The 23,317-nt window shown below is 47.2% G+C and overlaps 2 protein-coding genes across 3 annotated transcripts in view; both read right to left on the bottom strand.

Moving 5' to 3' along the window:
• The window catches only part of Pskh1 (protein serine kinase H1), a 32,643-nt gene extending 17,001 nt beyond the window's left edge, over positions 1 to 15,642 (bottom strand). The window contains exons 1-2 of the mRNA XM_051169280.1: positions 15,494 to 15,642; positions 4,387 to 5,413 (exon numbers count right to left, since the gene is read on the bottom strand). Of these exons, the coding sequence (XP_051025237.1) occupies positions 4,387 to 5,343 (957 nt within the window). The 5' untranslated portion in view covers positions 5,344 to 5,413; positions 15,494 to 15,642. The remainder of the gene's footprint in view (positions 1 to 4,386; positions 5,414 to 15,493) is intronic.
• Positions 15,643 to 21,478: 5,836 nt separating this feature from the next.
• Nrn1l (neuritin 1 like) lies at positions 21,479 to 23,051 on the bottom strand. Of its 2 annotated transcripts, none has more exons than XM_051169005.1 (3): positions 22,882 to 23,051; positions 22,094 to 22,205; positions 21,479 to 21,948 (listed from the first exon to the last, which is right to left on the bottom strand). In XM_051169005.1, the coding sequence occupies exons 1-3, from the start codon at positions 22,961 to 22,963 to the stop codon at positions 21,663 to 21,665; spliced, it is 480 nt and encodes a 159-aa protein (XP_051024962.1). In that variant the 5' UTR covers positions 22,964 to 23,051; the 3' UTR covers positions 21,479 to 21,662. The 2 variants fall into 2 exon arrangements, with proteins under 2 accessions (XP_051024962.1, XP_051024961.1); XM_051169004.1 differs by having other exon boundaries at positions 21,483 to 21,948; positions 22,094 to 22,208; positions 22,882 to 23,049.
• Between the last annotated feature and the right edge of the window lie 266 nt (positions 23,052 to 23,317).

Genomic DNA, 23,317 nt, shown 5'->3' with positions numbered 1-23,317 from the left:
AATCTTACCGTGCTGAGTGACTGTAGCAAACATCTGGGGCCAATAGCATGTACAAGAGGGGTAAGCCTGAGCCTGGGCTTTGGACTGAAGTATCACAATGTCAGAATTGTGGAACGCCACTACCACAGGGCCCAATTAGTATTTGAGGGCAGAAGCCTTCCAACTCTCTAGGTGAGAGAGGACGGTCCAGAAGCCTCTAGATCTGCCCTCAAAGCTGATGTTCCTCCTGAAGAGCTTGGATTAGCACCATTTTCCTAACCATGTGGGGCCTATGTCCTAGAATCCGTGGTCTCATGGTCTGTCCCAAACAGGTCCAAGAGCAAAGCTGGGGTCTTTTTATTTATTTATTTTTTAAGATTTATTTATTTATTATGTCTATAGTGCTCTGCCTGCATGTACACCTCCACACAAGAAGAGGGCATTATATCACATTATAAATGGTTATGAGCCACCACGTGGTTGCTGGGAATTTAACTCAGGACCTCTGGAAGAGCAGCCAGTGCTCTTAAACGCTGAGCCATCTCTCCAGCCCTTTCTCAGTTTTTCTAGACAGAGTTTCTCTGTGTAGCCTGGGCTGTCCTGCCCTCACTATGCAGACCAGGCTGGTCTTGAATTCATAACAATCCGCCTGCTTCTGTCTCCCAAGTGCTGAGATTAAAGGCGTGCGCCACCACCACCCACCTAAACTGGGATCATTTTAACAGCATCCAGTTAAATAGGTACCACCTATTAACACTTTCTGTGGCATTTGTCCTATCAGGAAGCTGGGGATCTTCTTAGCAGTACAGGGTTCTTAAAACCAAACCCTTCGTCTCTTTCCCTTCTGCTCCATTCTCCCAGATAATGTCCTATTTACCCTGGAGCTCAGTCAGTCAGTACAGGAGCCTTCTGCTGAAGCCCATAGCCTCACAGAGGCTGTGGGGACAAACCCTGCAAGGAACAAGGGTACCAGACAGGGCTCAGTGCACAGGAAACAGGTAGACTTTCCTGTCTCTTGTATTTTCCTAGATGCTTGTGCGTAGGCAGTGATCAGTAGGATAAAAAGGTAACCGGCACCCAAGCAGATCTCTGAGTTTGAGGCCACCCTGGTCTATAGAGTGAGTTCCAGGACAGCCAGGGTTACATAGAGAGATCCTGTCTTAAAACAAAACAAAACAAAAACACAAACAAAATTAACAACAACAACAAAAACAAAACCCCCAAAACTGGCCTCCAGCACAGAGGAACAGATCTCTCCCCCAGGCAACACCCACACAAATCATTTTTAGGTGACCTATTATTTTTTAAGTCACTTTTTATATTATCATGATAAAAGTACCTTTAAAAGCACAGCTTAAGCAAGGCTAGAGAGATAGCTCAGCAGTTAAGAGTACTGGCAGCTCTTCCAGAGGACCACAGTTCAATTCCCAGCACACAGATGGCAGCACACAGCTGTCTGTAACTCCAGTTCCAGATATATGACACCCTTGTAGAGACATGCAGGCAGAGCACCAATGCCCATAAAAATAAGTAAATCTAGCCGGGCGTGGTGGCGCACGCCTTTAATCCCAGCACTCGGGAGGCAGAGGCAGGCAGATCGCTGTGAGTTCGAGGCCAGCCTGGTCTACAAAGTGAGTCCAGGATGCCCAAGGATACACAGAGAAACCCTGTCTCGAAAAACCAAAAAAAAAAAAAAAAAAAAAAAAGTAAATCTTCAAAAAAAAAAAACCTTTCCACAGAGGTTAGGTAGTTAGATCTGTTTTGGGGTTAGCCAAGTTCCTGGTAGTAGAAAAATATGACCAGAGTCTGCCAGGTTTGACTCTGAACTAGGAACTGATGTGCTCAGCTCCAACTAGAGGATGGGGAGGCAAAGGCTGGGCAACACCCAGCTCCTACACTCACACTGACGGCCCAGACCCACTGCTCAGGACTCTGGCAGCCAGAGCACAGAATTTCTGCCTCTAACCTTTGGATGCTGGTAGAAGCAGGAGACCTGAGTCCACTCCTGCTCCACTCATTTGTTATTCCCCCATGCTCAGATAATCAATAATCAGTTATCAAGACTGCAAGCTCCAATTAGCTAAACTGTTCAACAATTCCCAGAATCAGAAATTCTTGGGTGTGCCTATAGATTTTTCAAGTCTTTCCACTTGGAAACACATACTCTCTCTCCCTCCCTAGCTGAGTGCCGCTATACTGCCCTCTCATCTGGAGGCACCCTCAACAGCTTGGCACCACACAAAGCTCAGAATGAAAGCAGCCTTTCAACTTTCAGACATTCATGCTCTATTTAAAATACCAGTTTCAGCTACAACCTCCTATCTAGGCCGCAGAACTTCCTGAGCTCTGCAGGGCTCCTGGCTGATCTGTGGCATCCTGTACTCTTTAGTACTAGCCCAGCACAGATTTGTGAGAGTCAATTCTTTAAAATCACATATACATTCACTTAAAGTCTATAAATGACAGGAGACCAATCATGAGCTTTCCATGGCGTTGGTCACCCTGTGGAGAGTGTCAGGTGTTCTACAGTGACCTCTGTACTTCAGAGCCCACATAGCCCAGGTGTCAGTGTAAACACCTGTCTTTCTCTCAGAAATGGTGCAGGAAGATACCCTCCCCAGTGCTGTGACAGAGCTGCACAGAAGAGGACGGCTCTGTCCATTAAATCATTACCACCTTTGAAATGTATGACCTCGGCACCCTCCTAGAGGAGAGCACCCCATTCTTGAGAAAGGGACATCCTCGATTAACCCCACAACTTCACCTGCAAGCTAACAGGAGGCTGATATACCATGGGATGCCAAGCCATGAAACGTGATGCGAGGCCCTTGGATGACTCTTATAAGGAGCATTGTTGTGAGCCAGATGATGAGGTTGGGAGAGGGCAAGCCTGGCCCAAATCCCTAGGAGGAAAGCCAGGTCACAGACGACAGTAGCTCCCAGAGCTCCTTCCCTTCCGTGTAGGTCGCAAAAAGGGCAGAAATGGCAGGTGGTAATGTGATTATAGTGATGATGCACACCTGTAATCTCAGAATGTGGGAAGAGGAGGCAGGAGAATTAGGAGTTCAAGGCCATCCTTGACTACATAGTTTCAGGTCAATCTGGACTACAAAGCAAATGGGTATTGAAAGGTACTCAGTGGGTAAAGGTGCTTGCCATTCAAGACTGATGATTTGAGCTTGATTCCGAGAATCCACATAAAGGTACAGAGAGAACCTATTCTACAATGCTGTCTTCTACCTTCTACATACTTGCTGTGACATACACATACCCCACAGCCACATGCACACATACAATAATAAATAAAGCATTAAAAAGCAAAACACAGCCAGGTGTGGTGGCGCACGCCTTTCATCCTAGCACATGGGAGGCAGAGGCAGGAGGATCACTGTGAGTTCGAGGCCAGCCTGGTCTACAAAGTAAGTCTACGACAGCCAAGGCTACACAGAGAAACCCTGACTAGAGGAAAAAAAAAAAAAAAAGTGGGACCAGTCTAACAGTCCACATCTGTGTGTGTGGTATATGTGTGTACATGTGTTTTTTGTGTGTATATAAGTACACATGCACGTGTGTGTTGAGGCCAGAGGATGATTTCCTTTATCATTCTCCACCCTGACTTTTGAGACAGGGTCTCTCACTGAATGCGGAACACAGCAATTTGGCTAGAGGGATGCTCCCATCACTGTCTCCCCAGTGCTGGTATGAGAAACTCAGGATACTGCATCCAACTCCTTCACATGCGTTCTGGGGATCTAACTCAGGTTTTTGTTGTTTTGGGGTTTTTTGTTTTTTTGAGACAGAGTTTCTCTGTGTAGCCTTGTCTGTCCTGTCCTAGACTCACTTTCTAGACCAGGTTGGCCTCTAACTCACAGTGATCCATCTGCCTCTGACTCCTAATGCTGGAATTAAAGGCATGTGCTGCCACACCTGGCTAACTCAGGTTCTTGTGTGTACAAGGCAAGTATAGAACTCGCTGAGCTATCTCCCCAGGCCCCGCCCACTTTGTTTGTTTGTTTGTTTTGTTTGAGTCCCGGTCTTACTATACAGCACTAGCTGGCCTGGAATTTGATACGCGGACCAGGCTGGCCAGCCCATTTATTTATTTATTTATTTTAGCCAGCCCATTTCTTAATTACTTGTTCATTAGACTTACCTTTTTCCTATGTCACTGTCCCCTTCCTTTGTTTAACCACTTCCCACATAAGCTTGTTACTGCCAAGTATTCACCTCAGGGCGTACATTTAGGGGAATCCAAACTAAGACATTTTGCCAGTCTCTGTTACTTCTACACTGCTTGGGCCCCATGAGCATGGCCCTCACAGCAGGCCCCTTGACCAGGAGCTACAGGTTATACCTTCCCTGAGGGGCCACCCTCACATCTCTGGAACAGGAGCAAGACGAACTCACCTCCCCCAAATAACTGTATTTGCCCCTGAGGATCTGCCGGTATAGCCGGGTGCGGTTGTCATCTTCAAAGGGCATGGTGCCACTGAGCAAGATGTAGGCAATGACACCCAGTGCCCACATATCCACGGAATTGGTGTAGGGTTTTCGAACCAGGACCTCAGGAGCAATGTATTCAGGTGTGCCACAGGTGGTCTTCATCAGGCAGTCATCACCTTTCTTTCGGGCACTGGCCAAGCCAAAGTCAGTGATGATGATCTTGGAGTCAGTGCCTGGGTGGTAGTAGAGGAGATTCTCAGGCTTGAGGTCTCGGTGTGTGATGCCAAGGGCATGCAGATAGCGCACACCATCCAGTACCATTTGCAGCACTCTTGTGGCATCCCGCTCAGTGAAAGAACCCTTGGCAATAATCCGGTCAAAGAGCTCACCACCAGTGGCCAGCTCCATCACCATGTACACACGCTCCTGTGTCTCAAACACTTCCACCAGCTGGATGATGTTGGCATGGCGCACGCGACGCAGCACTCGCAGCTCAGACTCACACACCTCCCGCCCTTCTCGGTATTTGGTCTCAATCATCTTGATAGCATATGGCTGTCTGGTTGCCCGGTGCTCCACACGTACCACTCTGCTAAAGCTGCCTCGGCCAATCAGGGCCTTGATATCATACTTAGCTGTCACACGTGGGTCAAATTTGGCCCTGTACTTTGCCACCTTGGCCCTGCGTGGTGGTTCTGAGGGAGGCTCTGTGTGGCCAGTAGTGGGAACACCAGGACAGGGAGGTGCATACTGACTGGGAGCTGGAAACCCAGCTTTGAGAGGGCCAACACTGTCCCCCTCTGTGATGAAGTGCTTGTATACATCATTCTTAGTGCCACTGAACGGCTCCACTTTCTTGACCAGATCCAGCTGGACATCCTTGGGTGGCTCAGGAAGGACCTTGCTTGTCCCACAGCCCATCACTGACACGGGGGCATCCTCTCCAGTGAGGCTGGCAGGACCTGCTCTGTAGGCAGTGCCCCGTCTACACCTATGCAAACAGAAAAGAAGGCAAGTCAGAATAGTCAAGGACACCTCTGAAAGAAGACAGCCATTCACCCTTTTTCTGTCTCCTGCATAAATGCAGTCTAATTAAGAATAAATTCAGGCTGGGCAGTGGGGCATCACTTTCATCCCAGCAGTTGGGAGGCAGAGTCAGGCAGATCTCTGTGAGTTCAAGGCCAACCTGGTCTACAGTGTTGAGTTCCAAACAGCCAGGGCTAAAACACAGAAATCCTGTCTGAACCCATCCCCTCCCCAAAAAAAGAAAAGATAAAGTGAGATAAGGGAGGTCCTGTGGTGGAGGTGGTGGCACACACCTTTAATCCCAGCACTTGGGAGGCAGAGGCAGGTGGATCTCTGTGAGTTCGAGGCCAGCCTCGTCTACAAAGGGAGTCTAGGACAGTGCAAGGCTACACAGAGAAAACCCGTCTTAAAGAAAAAAAAGGAAAGAAAAAAAAGAAAGAAAGAAAAAGAAAATGAAGTCAGACAAGGTGGCACATATCTATAATTCTAGGACTCTGGAGGTAGCAGCAGGAAGATCATGCACATAGATCAGGCCAGTCTGATCTACATAGCAACCTCTAGGCCGTCCAAGGCTATATAACGAGACTCTGTTTCAAAACAAACAAAAATTGACTGATATAATAACCTGCAAAGGGATGTCTTTGAGTCTGCTCTTCCAAAGGACCCTGGTTCAATTCCCAGAACCCATATGACAGCTCACAACTGTCTGTAACTCCAGTTCCAGGGATTCTAACACCTTCATACCTATGCACATAGAATAAAATTAAATAAAAATTTTTTAAAAAAGAAAAGAAAGGGGCTGGAGAGATGCTCAGAGGTTAAGAGCACTGACTGCTCTTCCAGAGGTCTGGAGTTCAGTTCCCAGCAACCATGGTGGCTCACAACCATCTATAGTGTGATCTAATGCCCTCTTCTGGCAGGCAGGTGTACATGCAGGCAGAGTACTGTATATATAATAAATCTAAAAAATAAAAAATAAAAACAAAGAAGCCAGGGTACAGAAGCCAGGCATAGTAATAGCTCACACCTATGATTTCAAATTTAGGAGGCCAACGCAGGAGGTTTATCATAAGTTCAAGACCAGGCAAGGCTAGATAGTGAGTTCTGAGACAGTTTATATTACAGAGACCCTATCTCAAAACAAAATAAAAGCAACTCAAATTTCAAACTCAAGGGAGGGCCTAGAAAAAAATATCAGCTCTGATCTCTATAGCCCTGACTTCTATTTCACTGGACTTCAGTCTTATGCTGTTCTTCAAGCCTAACAGGAGCAAAGACATTCACCAGGCACAATTGTTGGATCCTCTATAGTCTTCCTGGGCCCTTCGAGCTGAAGTCTCATATTTCCTAAGTGTTAAAATCACCCCTCAGCATTCGAATCCATCTTTTCTGGTGTAGATTGTTAAAAACCTCTTTCAGCATCATCACCCAAAAGAACTCAGAAAGGTAGCAGGGAGTGGTGGCACACACCTATAATTCCAGCACTCAGAGAGGCAGAGGCAGGCAGATCTCTGTGAGTTCGCGGCCAGCCTGGTCTACAAAGGGAGTCCAGGACAGTCAGGGTTACACAGAGAAACCATGTCTTGGAAAACAAAAACAACCCCCAAAACAAAAAACAAAAAAAGCCAGGCTTGGTGGTGCATGCCTCTTAATCCCAGAGGCAGGCAGATTGCTGTGATTTAGAGGCCAGCATGGTCTACAAAGAAAGTTCCAGGACAGCCAAGTCTACACAGAGAAACTCTGTCTCGAAAACAAAAAAGAAAAAAAGAAAAGAAAAGCCAGGCGGTGGTGGTGCACTCGGGAGGCAGAGGCAGGTGGATCACTGTGAGTTCAAGGCCAGCCTGGTCTACAAAGTGAGTCCAGGACAGCCAAGGCTACACAGAGAAACCTTGTCTCAAAAAACCAAATGGTTGTAGAAGTATCTGGGCCCAGCAGAAATTGACCCCATGAGGTCAAAGCATGGATCATTTCCTCACATCACTAAGGTGGTAAATCAATACACCTCTGCGGAGCCTTTTCCTCAAAAGCCTATCTTCAGAAATCCAAATTCCAACTATAAGCTGTTAAGTAGCTCACTAGCTTATTCTAGTTTTTTTTCTTTATTAGGCAGAGTAGTCCTAATTGACCTTGAACTCATTGTATAGCCTGATCTGGCCTCTAATTTGCAGCAATCCTCTTGCCTAACCTCCTGAGTGCTGGGATTGCAGGTATGTGCCACTCAGCCTGGCTACACAGCTCTACTCTCGACTGCCTTTCATTACCACTGTTAGCTCCTTGATGGAGGCTTGTTTCCCAGCTTTCTATGACTCCCTTGGGACCTAGCCAACTGCTGAACTCAGGAAGCATTCACTGTCTGTCAACAATGAGTGAAACAAGGGCAACATTTGGATTTCTATTTGCTGGGAGGCAACAAAGAAAGATTCTGAGGTATTCTCAAGAAGCAGAAAGAAGCCACAACAGTGAGTCAACATCCTGGAGCACAGTAGTACCCTATTCGGGTTTTAAAAGTTATCTGAACCTCAAAGCAAGTTTGTCCACAAGCTTCCAGACCTAACTCTATGGGGAATGCCAGGAGGAGAGAGCTGGCAACAGAGGCCTGGTGTGTGAATTTCTCCCAATAATGGAAAATAGGCATGTGTCCTTCTTCAATATCACCACCACGACTCTCAATTTTCCCCCAAACAGTAAAGCAAGATAACCTTTCAGGGGCTGGAAAGATGGCTCAGTGGTTAAGAGCACTGCCTGTTCTTCCAAAGGACCTGGGTTCAATTCCCAGCACCCACATGGCAGCTCACAACTGTCTGTAACTCCAAGATCTGACACCTCTACACCAATGCCTATAAATTAAAATTAAATAAAAATTTAAAAAAAAAAAAAAAAAGATAACCTTTCATCTATAAAGATCCTGAACCAAGCAGGGCAGGGAAGAGTGGTCCACACCTTTAATCCTAGCACTCTGGAGGACAGCCAGGGCTACATAAAGAAACCCTGTCTCAAAAAATAAAAATAAAAATGAATGAATAAATGATCCTGAGCCTATGTTTTGGAAGGCAGAGACCTCTCAGAAGTCTCGGGAACTGTTGACCGCTCAACTGTACTTCTCATGTCACCTCACCACAAGGCAAACACACACCAGGCAAACACACACCAGGCAAACACACACCAGGCAAACATCCTTGTCATGTTCGACAAATCTTTGAACAGGAGCAGTTGCAGACTTGGGGAGACTCTGCTTTCTGCAACAGGGAGACTGACCCAGCAATTCCATTTCTTGTTTTTTTTTTGGTTTTTCGAGACAGGGTTTCTCTGTGTAGCCTTTGGCCATCCTGGACTCACTTTGTAGACCAGGCTGGCCTCGAACTCACAGTGATCCGCCTCCCTCTGTCTCCCGAGTGCTGGGATTAAAGGCGTGCACCACCACGCCCGGCTCCATTTCTTTTCTTTTTTCTTCATTTTTTCTTTTCTTTTCTTTTATTTTGGTTTTTTGAGACAGGGTTTCCCTGGCTATCCTGGACTCACTTTGTAGACCAGGCTGGCCTCGAACTCACAGCAATCTGACTGCCTCTGCCTCCCGAGTGCTGGGATTAAAGGTGTGCACCACCATGCTCGGCCAGCAATCCCATTTCTAAAAACATGACAAAACCACTTTGGGTGCAAATAACCACTATGAGAAAATTCATGGCACATTCTTTAACATAACGAAAAATTAGGGCCAAAGTTCTTGCCTGACATGTGAGAGGCTCTGGGTTCAAACCCAAAACAGCAAAAGTTAATTTCTTTTTCCAAGACAGGGTTTCTCTGTGTAGCCTTGGCTGTCCTGGACTCACTTTGTAGACCAGGCTGGTCTCCAACTCACACCGATCCCCCTGCCTCTGCCTCTGCCTCCTGAGTGCTGCCTGGGATTAAAGGCGTGGGCCACCATGCCCTGCCTCAAAAATATTTTTTTTTTAAGTTGTAAAATTAGGGCTTGGAGGATAGCTCAGTTATAAACTACCTATCTTGAAAACATAAAGACCTGAGTTTGAATCCCCAGCACCCATGTAAAACGCTAGGCACTGTGGCACTCTGAGGAGAGGGAAGCAGGAAGGTTCCTGGAGCGCACGGACCTGCAATTCCTACCCAAATGGTTCAGGTTCAATGAGATCCTGGCTCAGAAAATAAGGTGGAAGCCTGGTGTGGTGGCATTTGCATGTAATGCCAGCACTTGGGAGGCAGAGGCAGAGGCAGGTGGATCGCTGTGAGTTCGAGGCCAGCCTGGTCTACAAAGTGAATCTAAGACAGCCAAGGATACACAGAGAAACCCTGTCTTGAAACACATACCCCCACAAAGTTTATTTTGTTTGTTTTTGTTTTTGTTTTTTGAAACAGGGTTTCTCTTGTAGTCCTGGCTGGCCTCAAACTCACAGAGATCCACCTGCCTCTGCCTCCCGGGGGCTGGATTTAAGGTGTGTGCCACCACGCCCAGCTTCCCCCAAAAAAGTTACATACATATATACAGATATTGGAGGGGATCCCACGAAGTTTGATGAGAAATTCTTAGCAGCAATTTCCTCTGGGGGCATATGAATGAAAGGGGGAGAGGAGAGAAAAGAGAGGGGAATTTGAATTTGATACCTGAGACTTACATGATAGAAACAGAAATAATTTTTTGGAGAAATTATATTAAGCTGTCCTCTGACCTCCACCCATATACTATGGAAAATGCATACATACACATAAACACACACACACATACAATGAATAAGTGCAGCTTTAAAAATATTATATACCGGGCTGGAGAGATGGGTCAGTGGTTAAAAGCACTGTCTGCTCTTCCACAGGTCCTGAGTTCAATTCCCAGCAACCACATGGTGGCTCACAACCATGTGTAATGGGATCTGATGCCCTCTTCTGGCATGCTGGTATGCATACACTCATATACACTAAATAAATAAATATTTTAAAAATATATTTGTGTGTGTATGTATGTGTATGTATATAAACATAAAGCTCAAAGAAAGTGGGCCAGCAAGATGGCTTTGTAGGCAAAGAACTTGCTGCACAGACTTGATCTGAGTTCAAACCTAGGGATCCATGGTGTGAAAAAATTGTTTTCTTGCTGTGCAGTGCTGGTGCACAACTTTAATTGCAGCACTTGGAAGGCAGAAGCAGGTAAATTTTTGAGTTCAAGGCCAGCTTGGTCTACAGAGTGAATACCAGAACAGCAAAACACAGAGACACTATGTCTCAAAGAAAAAAGAAAAGTTATTTTCTGACCTCTACATGCATGACATGACACAGTGCATGTACCTACACTCACACACACCATAAATAAAGATGATGATGACGATGATAAATGTTTTAGAGAGGGACATGGTGGTGAATGCCTTTAATCCCAGCTCTCTGGGAAGCAGAGCTGTGCATCTGAGGAGGCCAGCCTAGTCTACAGAATGAGTCCAGGGAGCCAGGTGTGGTGTTGCACGCCTTTAATCCCAGCACTTAGGAGGCCCAGGCAGGTGGATCACTGTGAATTTGAGGCCAGCCTGGTTTACAAAGTGAGTCCAGGACAGCCAAGGCTACACAGAGAAACCCTGTCTTGAAACAAACCAACAAACAACAGAGTGAGTCCAGCACAGCCAAAGCTACACAGAGAAACCCTGTCTTGAAAAACCAGGGCGGGGGGGGGATGTTTGGAGACAATAGCCCTGGCTGGTCTGGAACTTGCTAGATTACCTGCTTCTTCCTTCTAAGTGCTGGCAATAAAAAAATGTCTGTGCCACCATACCTGGCCCATAAAGATTTTGTTTATTTTTCCAAGATAGTGTTTCACTGTATAGCCCTGGCTGTTCTAGAACTCACTCTGTAGATCAGATTAGTCTCAAACTCAGAGACACTCCTGCCTATGCTTCCCAAGTGCTGGGATTATTTTTCTTCTTTTTAAAGATTTATTTATTTATTATTATGTATACAGTGCTCTTTCTGCATGTACACCTGCAGGCCAGAAGAGGGCATTAGATACATTATAGATGGTTGTGAGCCACCATGTGGTTGCTGGGAATCAAACTCAGGACCTCTAAAAGAGCAGTCAGTGCTCTTAACCACTGAGCCATTTCTCCAGCCTGGCTTTTAACTTTTAATGTCATTAATGACTGCCCCTTTTTCTTTCTTTCTTTTCAAGACAGGTTTGTTTGTTTGGTTTTGGTTTTGTTTGTTTGTTTGAGACAGGATTTCTCTGTGTAGTACTGGCTGCCCTAAAACTTACTCTATAGATCAAGCTGGCCTTTAGCTCAGAAAGCCATTTGAGTACAGAATTAAAGGTATGTGCAACCACTGCCTGGCAATTGTTAATTTAAATTTTTTTTCTTTTTGTATTATTATGTATACAATATTCTGCCCACATGTGTGCCTGCAGGCCAGAAGAGGGCACCAGATCTCATTATAGATGGTTGCTAGCCACCATGAGTTTGCTGGGAATTGAACTGAGGACCTTTGGAAGAACAGCCAGTGCTCTTAACCTCTGAGTCATCTCTCCAGTTCCCCACCCTCCTCCATTCTTATAATGCCCTAAAGGCCACTTCAAACTTGCAACTTGAAAAAGTCTCTCAAGCCAGGCGTAGTGGCACAGGCCTTTAATCCCAGCTCTCGGGAGTGAGAGGCAGGTGGATCTCTGTGGGCCAACGGAGACAGCTGTTCTCAGCTCTCCTGAAGTCTAAGGGTCAATGGTTTCAACTACTTTCAACACAATCACATCATCACACAGCTGGTTAGGCGGTGCCGAGCAATGCCAGGGTTGCTCATATAACATGCTCACACTTACAAAGCCAAACCCAAGGCCAAACCAAATCTTACCCATTCCACTATAACCTTGTGAATGACATAAGACCTCAGCATCTATTGCAGATTCCACAGGCACCTCCGATCTTCGAGGGCATTCTGTTCCGAGCACCAAGAAAACCTGAGATGTGAAACTACAGCTCAGTGTCAGAGAAAAGCAAGTTTCCTGAAGGCTGCACTTTCTCGAGCTCATTTATACAACTTAAGCACAGGGTTACAAGTAGACCTAGAAAACTTGCTCACTCAGCAGACCTATCCACTAGTAAATTAGCATTCCGAAGCCCTTCTAGGAGAGGGGCCGACTGCATCCATCTGAGAAGCAGCGTTATCAGAGCTCTGGAATACCTAGAAGCGACCGTGAAGAAAACACTCGCTATGAAGAACAACTTTAAAAGATTACATTTTGCCGGGCATCCCAGCACTCAGGCAGGGGCTGGCAGATTGGTCTACAGAGTGAGTTCCAGGGCAGCCAGGACTACACCAGAGAAACATTCTCTCGAAAACCCGAAAGAAGGAGGGAGAAGAAAAGGGGGGTGACATTTTCTAGCTGGGCCTGGTAGGAAAGGCCCAAATCCAAGCTACTCAGTAAGCTGAGGCAGGGAAATCCCAAGAGCTGTCTTAGCTATAGAGTGAGCTCAAGACCAGCCTGGAAGACTACGTAAAATCCTATCTCAAAGTCAAAAGTGTAAAAGAGGGCTGAGACTCTACCTCAGCGGCAGAGTTCTTGACTACATCCACCGTTTAGTACTAGGGAAAACAAAACAAAAACATCAACAGCAACTGGGCTGGCAAGAGCTTAGTGGGTATAGATACCTTCCACCCAGACTGACAACCTGATTCCATCCCAGAAGAACCAACTCACAAATTGTCTATGAACTACATTCACACGCACACACAAACACACACACAGAAAGAGAGAGAGAGACAAAGAGGGACAGAGAGAGACAGACATGGAAAGGTGAATGGGGCTGAGTGTAGGTCAGTAGTAGAGTGTGTGTGTATGTATGTGTGTATATATACACACACATAAATACATATATGTATATATGTACATAAATACATATATGTTTATTTATTTATTACTGGCATATATTTGGTTAGTATGTACAGGGCCCTGGGTTTGATGCCCAGCACTGGAGTAAAAAAAAAAAAAAAAATGAAAGACACTTGTATCTTAGCTAACAGTGGCTTCCATTTAGAAAATGTCAAGTGAACTAAGTGTTCCATATATAATCTCACCCATCTGCAATCTAATGAGATCTAATGAAGTCAACATGACTATCCCACTTTGGAATTGGGCAAAGAGGACTCAAAGATTCTCAGGATTTGTAAAAGCCAGTAAGTGAATGCAGGTCTTTCAAAGTCTTTCTAAGGTATATGCAATGAACCCACAGAGGAATCTACAGGGCCAGAAGCTTCCGGAGGCAGCAACCCATCATCCAAGAAGAACAATAATGTCACTGGCTCTTGCTTTCTTTTTTCTGGTCTCACTCTGTAGACCAGGCTGGACTGGGGAACTCACTATACAGCAGTCCTCCTGCCTCAGCCTCTCCAGTGCTGGGACTACAAATGTGAGCCACTAGGCTTGGCTAAAATACAGATTTCTGAAATGGGGGTACAGCTCAGTTTAGTAGAATGCCAAATGCCCAGGATCAATTAATCACCATACAGGTGAAGGAAGGAGACTTTAAAACAACTTTAAAAATACAGGTTTCTGGGATGGAGAGATGGCTCAGTGGTTAAGAGCACAGGCTGCTCTTCCAGAGGACCTGGATTCAATCCCCAGCACCCACATGGCAGGTCACAACTGTCTGTAACTCCAGCTCCAGGGGATCTGGAACCCCCACATGGATATACATGCAGGCAAAACACCAGTGAATATAAAATAAAAATAAATTTTTAAAAATGCAGGTTTCTATCTCATCTCGTTTCTTTCTTGTTTTTGTTTTGCTTTGTGAGACAGGGTCTCACTCTGTAACCCTGCCTGACTTGGTACTCCATATGCAGTGTGGGAGTAGCCTCAAATCCATGGATTCCTGATCTTTCAGCCTCTCAAATGCTGGGGTTACAGCATCTGAGCTACCACACAACTTCTGAAATCAAATTGTATGCTGTACATGTAGTTCAGCAAAAACAGTTCAGGCCCTAGCCGGGCAAAATGGCATCCGTCACCATACCAGCGCTTTGGGGTATTTTGCTTGTGACAGACAGGATCTCATGTAGCCCAGGCTTGCCCTAAGCATGCTATGTAGTCTAGACTGGCCTTTACTGATTCTCTTGCCTCCACCTCATAAATACCGGGATTAGAAATGTATCCCACATCCAACTAAAAGGCTGAAGCCCCTATCACATACATAGGTGTCTGCTGTGACAGTCTCAGACACTGGCAATGGCTTAATATGTTTCCATTCAAAAGTCAGGGTCGAAATAGCTTTAATCAAACACTACTGCTGTGTGAAAGCAGGGGAGTTTTCCAAGGAACACACCAATGGTATAGATTTTTGAAGGACACAGGTGTGTGAGGGTGAAAATGAAAGGAAGAGTTTCATAAACTGAGAAAGCAGCTTTCTGAACCTCAAGGGTATGAGACCATGGAGCTAACAGGAGGTTCACATGCCGCAACAACACACTACATTAACGCAGACTGTAGCGCCCACAAGTTGACTGGAGGGGAAGCTAGGCCTACAGTGAAGAGCTCCGACAAGGTTTAGCTTTTCCCTACAAGTGACTAGGGAGGCAGTTTTAACGAGTGACTTTCAGATGGCAATTATCAAGGCAGCAGCTTCGTTAGAGGACTGAGCGGGAATGGCTCCTTATAAGTAATGACAGATTTGACGTGCAAGCGACCCAGCTGGACTCTGGCCCTTTTCCCAGCCGGTCCGTGGCAGCGATCGGTGGCCCCCGCAGGACCGTGGCGTTCAGTCGCAAGGGAAGGGTGTGGAGTAGGCGCCGCACACAAGCATTAGATCAGCCTGACCCGCGCAGGGCGCGGGACGGCTGGGCAGCAGACCAAGTCCATCGGGCCTAACGCGGCAGCAGGTTCCAAGGCCTGCCAGGAGACCACTGGTGGCCACGGCCCGGCCCACTCCCCAGCCCGTAGGCCCCGGTGCACAGGGGCCCAGGGCTCGGAGTTGCACTGCGGCGGCCCGGCAGCGCCAGGCCCACGCCGTGCGGCCGAGCCCGCCAGCCCCTCACGCCCGTCAGGCCGAAGCCCCGAGCCGGAAGGCCTCACCTCGCGCGGGCGGCGGGCTCTTCGGAGTCTCGGCGGCTCAGCCCACCGTCTCCCGGCCCAGGCCACGGGCGCCTCCGCCGCCATCCTCCCGCGTCAGCGTCATGACGTCATTGCTGCGCGCGCCCGACGCCAAAACAAACTCGGACGGCCCCCGGGAAGGACCCGAGGCGGATGCTCCAGCCCGCGGATGCAGTGGGCGTCCTCTGAGTGCCTGCCAATCAACGTCTTCCGGGCGGAGAAGGGCTCTTCTCGAGGGGTGGGTCTGTTTGCGGCTGGAAACTGCTGGGGATAAGCCTGGGGGTGGAAAGAGTGCCTGGGAGCAGGGAGAAAATGTCAAGATTCTAGAGATGAAGGAGCTCTTGAAGGGCAAGTGGTGAAAGAACACAGTGTGCACAGAGCGTTCTCCAAAAGACTCTGCATCTCCACAGATGACTGATGTAGATCTTATTAATAAAATCTGTTCTGTTTCACTTGAGACTCGATCTATCGCCCCATAGGTTACCAGGAATACACACTATTGTAGTCCAGGCTGGCCTGGAACTCATGGGAATCAGCCTCCCTCAGCCTCCCGGAATGCTGAGATCACACGCTAATTTAAAAAAAAAAAAAATCTATCTTTAAAATTGCTAAAATTTTTAGACAATCAGATGTGTTAAAAATAGGCAGTTAATTTCTGAATTGTGGTGAAGTCTGTTTTGGACCAACTTCTAGACAGTAGTAGATATTTTAGTTTGTTGGAGTTTTGTTTTGTTTTAGTTTTGTTTGGTTTGGTTGATTGATTTTTGGTTTTTCGAACCAGAATTTCTCCACGTAGCCCTGGCTGTCCTAGAACTCTCTCTGCTCCAGGCTATTCCAGAGACTAGGTTGGCCTCTGCCTCAACCCCCACACCCCCCACTGAGTGTTAGGACTAAAGGCCTATGCTACCACACCCGAGTTAATTTGTTTTTTTCTTTGTTTTGTTTTTGTCTGTTTGTTTTTCGAGAGAGAGTTTCTCTGTGTAACCTTGGCTGTCATGGACTTGCCTTGTAGACCAGGCTGGCCTCCAACTCACAGAGAGCTGTCTGCTTCTGCCTCTCTGAGTGCTGGGATTACAGACATAGACTACCATGCTTGGCTACATGGTAAAGTTTTAATATTATTTTTTTAATTAAAAGTTGCTTTGAAGCTTAGTGTATTGATACTTGTAGCCTGTAGTCCTAGTACTTTAGAAGCAGCAGAAAGTCAGTCTTGAGTTTGAGGCTAGCCTGGGCTACATACTGAGGTTCTGTCTGAAAAGCAATTTACCAGTATGCTGCCATATAGCAGTAGACCCTAAGGGAGTAGTGCAGTAGGAGATGCAGAACAGCTAGGCCATATGAGTTCTAGGTCAGCCTGGAATATGGGTTGAGACCTTAACTCAAACAGCAGCAGTGAAATTTGTTTCCCAAAGGGCAGTGGAATTACTAAAAACATGGACTTTAACCTGGCATGCTATGCTTTGGGAGGCTGAGGCAGGTGGATCTCTGAGTTCAAGGCCAGCATGATCTGTCTGTATAGAAATTAAGACACACAGAGCTGCTGCACAGAGAGACCTTGTCTTAAAAAAAAAAAAAGGAATATTGACTTTGGGGCCAAACCTGGGATCAAACCTCAGTTCTGACATTTCTGCAGTTGTGTAAATTCTTAGCAAAGACATCGCCCTCCAAGTTTTCCATACTATTTTCCTATCTTTTATCATGATTATAAACCTAAGATAATCATAATCCTAGACTCACAGAAAAAAAAAATAATATAGAGGGCTGGAGAGATGGCTCAGCGGTTAAGAGCACTGGCTGCTCTTCCGAAGGTCCATGAGTTCAACTCCCAGCAACGACATGGTGGCTCCCAACCATCCATAGTGAGATCTGGTGCCCTCTTCTGGCGGGCAGGCACACATGCAGGCAGGATGTTGTATACATAAGAAATAAGATAAATCTTTAAAAAAACATTTGGCAAATGAATTAACAAATGTTTATCATACACTATATTCAAGTGCTGGCTCGGGCTCTAGGGAAAAGCACAGGCGAGGCAGGGAAGTGTGCTGGTGTGACGGACGTCCCAACAGTAAGCCATGCTCTGACTACAGACCTACAGCTGTAGGACAATGTCGACATGCGCCCAGGCCCCAGCATCCTGCCTATCATCCCTCTCCTCTGCTCCAGCTCTGAGATAAAACCCATAAAGCCTTTAAGCCCCTGGCCAGAGAGCAAATTCTTCCCCCACTCATCCTCCCATCCCAGCCCATGGAAGAGTAGGGACTTAGGGAGCAAAACATCAGGGTAAAAGTAGGTCACAGTAGGAGGATGGTAATCCCCCACAGTGCCTGCCAGAGCAGCCAGGCCTGCTCTCAGAAGCATGCTGCTCCTGGGCATTTACTGGGTCTAGAAAACTTTTAGGAAGCTCCAGTCTATCCCTCCCAACCATCCGCTCAAATTGAGGGTGATGTCCCACGATGACATGCCCTCTACGCTGGATTCACTCTCAGTCTGAGCCCGTGTTGGCGTTGGCTATGACGATAACCTGTGTTGAAGTTACAGATTCTTTCACTCCTCACACTCCACAGTGCACTCTTTACCTTAGATTGGGTGCTAGAGACATGAAAAGTACCCCTTACCTTTGAGGAGTCCACATTTGGGAATTTCACTGAGAATTAGGCAATCATAAACCAGTGTTATATTGAGACATGGAAAAGCCCAAATTCTATGTATACCTAGAAGTACATCTAATTTATCTTATATTCAGTTACAGAGTACTTCCTACAACTAGTGATCTTAAGCAAGAAATAGCTGTTTTGTGTTGACCAAGAAGAACTAGGAAAGGATAATCTAATTTAAAAAAAATACATACATACATATATATATATAAAATGTTAGGCATGGTGGTACACGCCTTTAATCCCAGCCCTCAGGAGGCAGAGGCAGGTAGATCTCTGAGTTCGAGGCCAGCCTGGTCTACAGAGTGAGTCCAGGACAGCCAAGGCTACACAGAGAAACCCTGTCTTGAAAAAAAAAATTAATTAATTAAAAAAAATATGTGTGTGTATGTGAGCTGGGGTGTGGTGGTGCATGCCTTTAATCCCAGCACTTGAGAGGCAGGTAAATCTCTATGAGTTTGAAGACAGCCTGGTCTACAAATTGAATTCTAGGTCAGGCAGGGCTACATAGAGAAACTGTCTCAGAAAGCCAATACACACAGGCAACAGACAGACACAGAGAGAAAGAGAGGGGGGCGGGGGGAGAGAGAGAGAGATATGTGACAACAAGATGGTTGCCGTGCATGATGACCTGAGATCAGTTCCCAAGATGTGTATATTATAAGGAGAGAACTGCCTCTTGTCAGTTGTCCTTTGACCTCCACATGTGTACACCCATAAGCACTCTCAGCCATATATACACACATGCAAGAAATGTATTTTATAAAACAGATATACAGCCCGGGCAAAGTGCTAGTAACTTTAGTTCCAGTACTCAGGAGGCAAAAGTGGATGGATCTTTATGCATTTGAAGCCAGCTTGGTCTATGTAGTGAATTCCAGGACTACATAGCAAAACTCCCCCCAAAAAGAAACACACAAAAGAGTAGAAGTTCCATTGTTCTTTCCAGAAAATTCTAGTGGATAAGGGAAGCAGATTTAGGACTTTGTTTTTCTCTGGATTTTCTCCTTTAGGAATATGAGGTGAACAACCAATGGTTGGCAGAAGTAGGATAAAAATCTAGGTCAATGAGGGGGTTAGAGAGATGGCTCAGAGGTTAAGAGCACTGGTTGCTTTTATACTCAGAGTCAGTTCCCAGCATCCATGTGGTAAGTCCAATTCCAGGAGATGTGGCACCCTCTTCTGAACTCTGGGGGCACATAAGTAAATGCAGGCAAAAGTCATGCATATAAAGTAAATGTATTTAAATAAGAATACACATTTTTAAAATAAGCTCCATGAAGTATTGGGACAAAGATGCAGCCAGGGTGGGGAGAACAGTGCTAATGGGAGGATCCGAGCTAGTCTTTGTGGGAGGATGTTTAGGTATGTTTCTGCATACTTGAGTGGAGGTCTCCAAAGACACCTGCTACCTCAGAGCCTAAGCAGATTTCATCACACCTAACTGTTCTGTCTGTCTGCGCGCGTGTGTACACAGTCTCCGAGCATGAATAACACAAGCCTGGCCTGCCAGGTGATGGCTAATGGCCTCTCTTAAAAATCCCTCTCCATATCAGGTTTTCTTGTGCCACTTCTTTTTTTAATGACAAATTATAATTTTTATTACTTTATTATTTATGTATGAGTACATGTGCACACATAGAACATTCCTGTGGAGATCCGAGAATAACTTGTGGGAGCCAGAGCTCTCTTTCAACCATATGGCTTGCTGGCAAGCAGCTTTACTCACTGATGGCTGAGCTATCTCATTGGCTTGCTCCATGTGTGTGTCTGTATGTGCACAAAAGGCCAATCTTGAGTGTCATTCCTCTGGTGCTATCTACCTTGTTTTTGGAAACAGACTCTCTCAGGGACCTGGAGGTTACTGACTAGGTGAAGCCAGCTGTCCAGCAAGCCCCAGAGACCCACTGATTTCTTCAGCCTTCCCAGAGCTGGGACTACAAATGTATGCCACACACTGACATTTTACATAGGTTCTTGGGGTCACACTGAGGTCCTCATGCTTGTATGGCGAGCACTTTGCCGAGTGAGCTCCCAGCCCTTCTGAAACACCTGTAAGGCTGAAGGCACTATCACCTCCCATGTGCTACTTGGCTTCTCTGAGACTTCCCGGCCTCAAGGACAGAGTAGGCAGAGCTGGCTCTGCAGGAACACAGAGCTGGTTTGTGCAGGGCCAGGTTAAGCGGGAAGGAGCTTAATACAAGCATCCATTTCTCAATTCAGGAAGTAGAGAAAGTGAATAGAAAAAGCCCATGAGGCCACTGCAACATCTACAAAAGTCTTATTTAAGGCTAGGAATGGCAATATATGCCTGTAATCCCAACACCTAGGAGGAAGAGGTAGGCAGGAGGATCACTCCAAGTATGAGGCCAGTCTGTTCCAGGCTAGCCAGAGATACATAGGAAGGCCCTATTCTTTTTTTTCTTTTTTTTCCAAGACAGGGTTTCTCTGTGTAAGGAAAGCCATATCTTAAAAAGAAAAAGAAGCTGGGTGTGGTAGCACACATCTGTAAAGCCAGCACTCAGAGAGGCAGAGGCAGGCAGATTGCTGTAGGTTGCGGCCAGCCTAGTCTACAAGGTGAGTCCAGGATAGCCAAGGCTACACAGAGATACTCTGTCTCAACCCCCGCCCCCACCCCCCGAGAGAGACAGAGAGAGAGAGAGAGAGAGAGAGAGAGAGAGAGAGAGAGAGAGAAAAGACAAAACATAATGTTAACTTCTCTGTTCTTCTGGCCTCTCTGGAATAAATTGGGGCTCTGCCCACACCACATAACCTCTCACTCTATTGTTTCTCGAATCATTTTCTTTCCTCACCACAAACCCCCAAAGAGCAAGCTTGTGACAAGCAGAAGCCAGAGTACCCGTCATTATTGCCTCAGCTTCTGTAACTTCCAATCCTGTCAGGAGTTTGAGTTTGGACTTAGACAGGTGCTCCTGGATGCCTTCTCCTGGGGCGGTCCAGGCCTCAGAAGCACTGAGTTTGGCAGAGGGAGAAGCAGGAGAGGCATCAGGAGGCTGCAGAAAGCCCAAGAAAGACCTCACCTGGCCACCAGGCATGAGTACTTGAGGGTAGGAGTCTGAAATGGAGAGCTCCCATCCTGGAACCGCCATTATCCCCCACCCCACATCCCTGCGAGCTGGGAAGGTAGAGAAGAGCTGTGCATTCCGGCAGATCTTGGGTCTCTACTAGAGCTCATGGGAACCAAGGTGATCTTGGGACCTATAGTGTAATGGAAAGAAACCTCAATGCACGAAATGAATGTTTAGAAGGATGATTGAGTCCCTTGTGGAGGTCCTGAGGCACGCCCATTCCATATGGGGATCGGCTTCGGGGGCCCTTGCCTTAGCCAAGAGGGCCACAGCCAGGAGAAAGGAACCAGCTCGGTGCAAATATAAATACCTTTAATGAAAACTGTATACACTCTGCAGAGCTCACCCAGCGGCCACTGTTTGCAGTGATGGGAGGCAGGGGCACTGTTGGCTGGCCAACCAGATTGTTTAGGCCAGAGGTCCCAGGAGGCAGGCAAGTGCCAGAGCAGCAGCGAGCAAAGCAGGGGCTGGGGCTGGAGCCAGTGCAGGAGCTGTGGCCCGTAGCGTCTCCTGGTTGGTCTCTGGACCAGCAACTCGCTCTCGAACACTCACAGGGGCACCGCAGAGGACGTGCAGATTATCTGGGTGGGGGGCACGGCGAGCTTCTTGCTGCAGTGACTCCCACACTGCAGCAGCCTCCTCCGGGCAGCCTGACAGGACCCGAGAGGCACAGGCATGGAAATCATTCCAGGATCTGTTACAAAATGGGGTTAGGGGAGTTAGACAGAGCACAAGGATTTGGGAACAGGCTCAAGGCCCTGAAGTGGTGGCACAGTAGCATAGGTTATTGGGTGGAGCCTCCTACCACTGGGGGCCCACTGCCTCCCACCTGCTGGTACCTGCAGACGGTTTGTAGCTCGCCTCCTCGGCTCATGCCGTCCCCCAGGCGGATGAGACACTCAGCAAAGCCTTGGTATATGGTATCACAGCGGTTTGGGCCCTCAGAAGCCACTGCTAGGTTGGATACAGATTAAGAGTGGGGTGGGAATGGAGAATGGTTGATAGAAAGAGCCAGGATCCATTTGTCAGGACCTTGTTTACCTGATAGCGCTCTGGGGACATGACTCAGCGTGAAAGAGGTGCCCCCAGGGAACCTCAGGGTATCTGGAGATCTCTTGTCTTGACACTCAAAGATAGGATCTGGCTAGGATGCACATGGAGGTGTGTGGTGTGGGAACAGGAAGGGGGTGTTGGAGCTCAGAGCTCAGTTCCTTCTCTAGTTCCTGGGACTCTAGGTCAGAGACAGGGACTGAGGGGTATAGAGTCCTAAAGCATGAGGTCACAGGCAGAAGGCAGCCTTTCTGTGGGTTTCATGAGCTTCACCTGGCACTTTCATAGCCTTCCTAAAGACAAGAATCTCTGCTGAAGCTGAGGAGGCAGGGTGGGGATCAAAACCAGTCACTCTAAGCTCACGGACCCATGGCCTGAGTTCCACTAGGGGCCACAGAATTTTCAAGTTCTTCCCCCATAACTGAGCAGTTTGCACTTCCCATCCTGAAGTCACTCTCACACTCTCCTAGAGCCCTCACTGCTGTCCTGTAACTCCTCTACTCCCATACTCTATACCCAGTCTGGCCAGGACCTCTTGAGAAGGGTTGCAGCCTGGGCCCAGAACGCTCACACTCACCGAGTGGCAGTAGCAGCAACAGCGTCAGGGTACACGGTAGCCGCTTACAGCGGCGGCACCAGTGGCAGCAGTAGCACATCATCCCTGGCTGTAAACCTAGTGCGGGAGCTAGTGGCTTGGAGAGCCGCCTGTGGGCCCAGCCTCCCGGAGGAAGGGATCCTGATTGGATGGGAGCTGAAGGCGGAGCCTCATCCCAGCTGTCAGCCCCACCTCCAGCATCCAGATTGGCATAGGAGCAAGGAAGGACCCTAGAGGGCAACAGTGCCTGGAGAGAAGGCATGTTGATGCTGAACTGGTGTTGGGAGCTTTGTCTGAATTGGACAGGGTAGATGTGAAGGCAGTCTATCAGGTGAGAATGGGTGCCCGGGGGCCCCAAGGTGGGTTGTTTTGGACAGATTTTCCCAAAGGGAGGAGAAAGCAGTCACATCAAAGACAA

This window comes from Acomys russatus, chromosome 26, assembly GCF_903995435.1.
Source record: "Acomys russatus chromosome 26, mAcoRus1.1, whole genome shotgun sequence".
Taxonomy (NCBI): Eukaryota; Metazoa; Chordata; class Mammalia; order Rodentia; family Muridae; genus Acomys; species Acomys russatus.
The sequence above is the reverse complement of the archived record's forward strand: the minus strand, read 5'-3'. Positions and strand labels throughout refer to the sequence as shown.

Bases quoted from the DNA above. Each gene is read 5' to 3' on its own strand.
- Nrn1l (XM_051169004.1), bottom strand. From the start codon at position 22,963: ATGATGTGCTACTGCTGCCACTGGTGCCGCCGCTGTAAGCGGCTACCG. The intron at 22,209-22,881 runs GTGAGTGTGAGC...TATCCAACCTAG, and splicing joins GTTGCTGCTACTGCCACTCG to CAGTGGCTTCTGAGGGCCCA. The intron at 21,949-22,093 runs GTACCAGCAGGT...ATTTTGTAACAG, and splicing joins GAGCTACAAACCGTCTGCAG to ATCCTGGAATGATTTCCATG.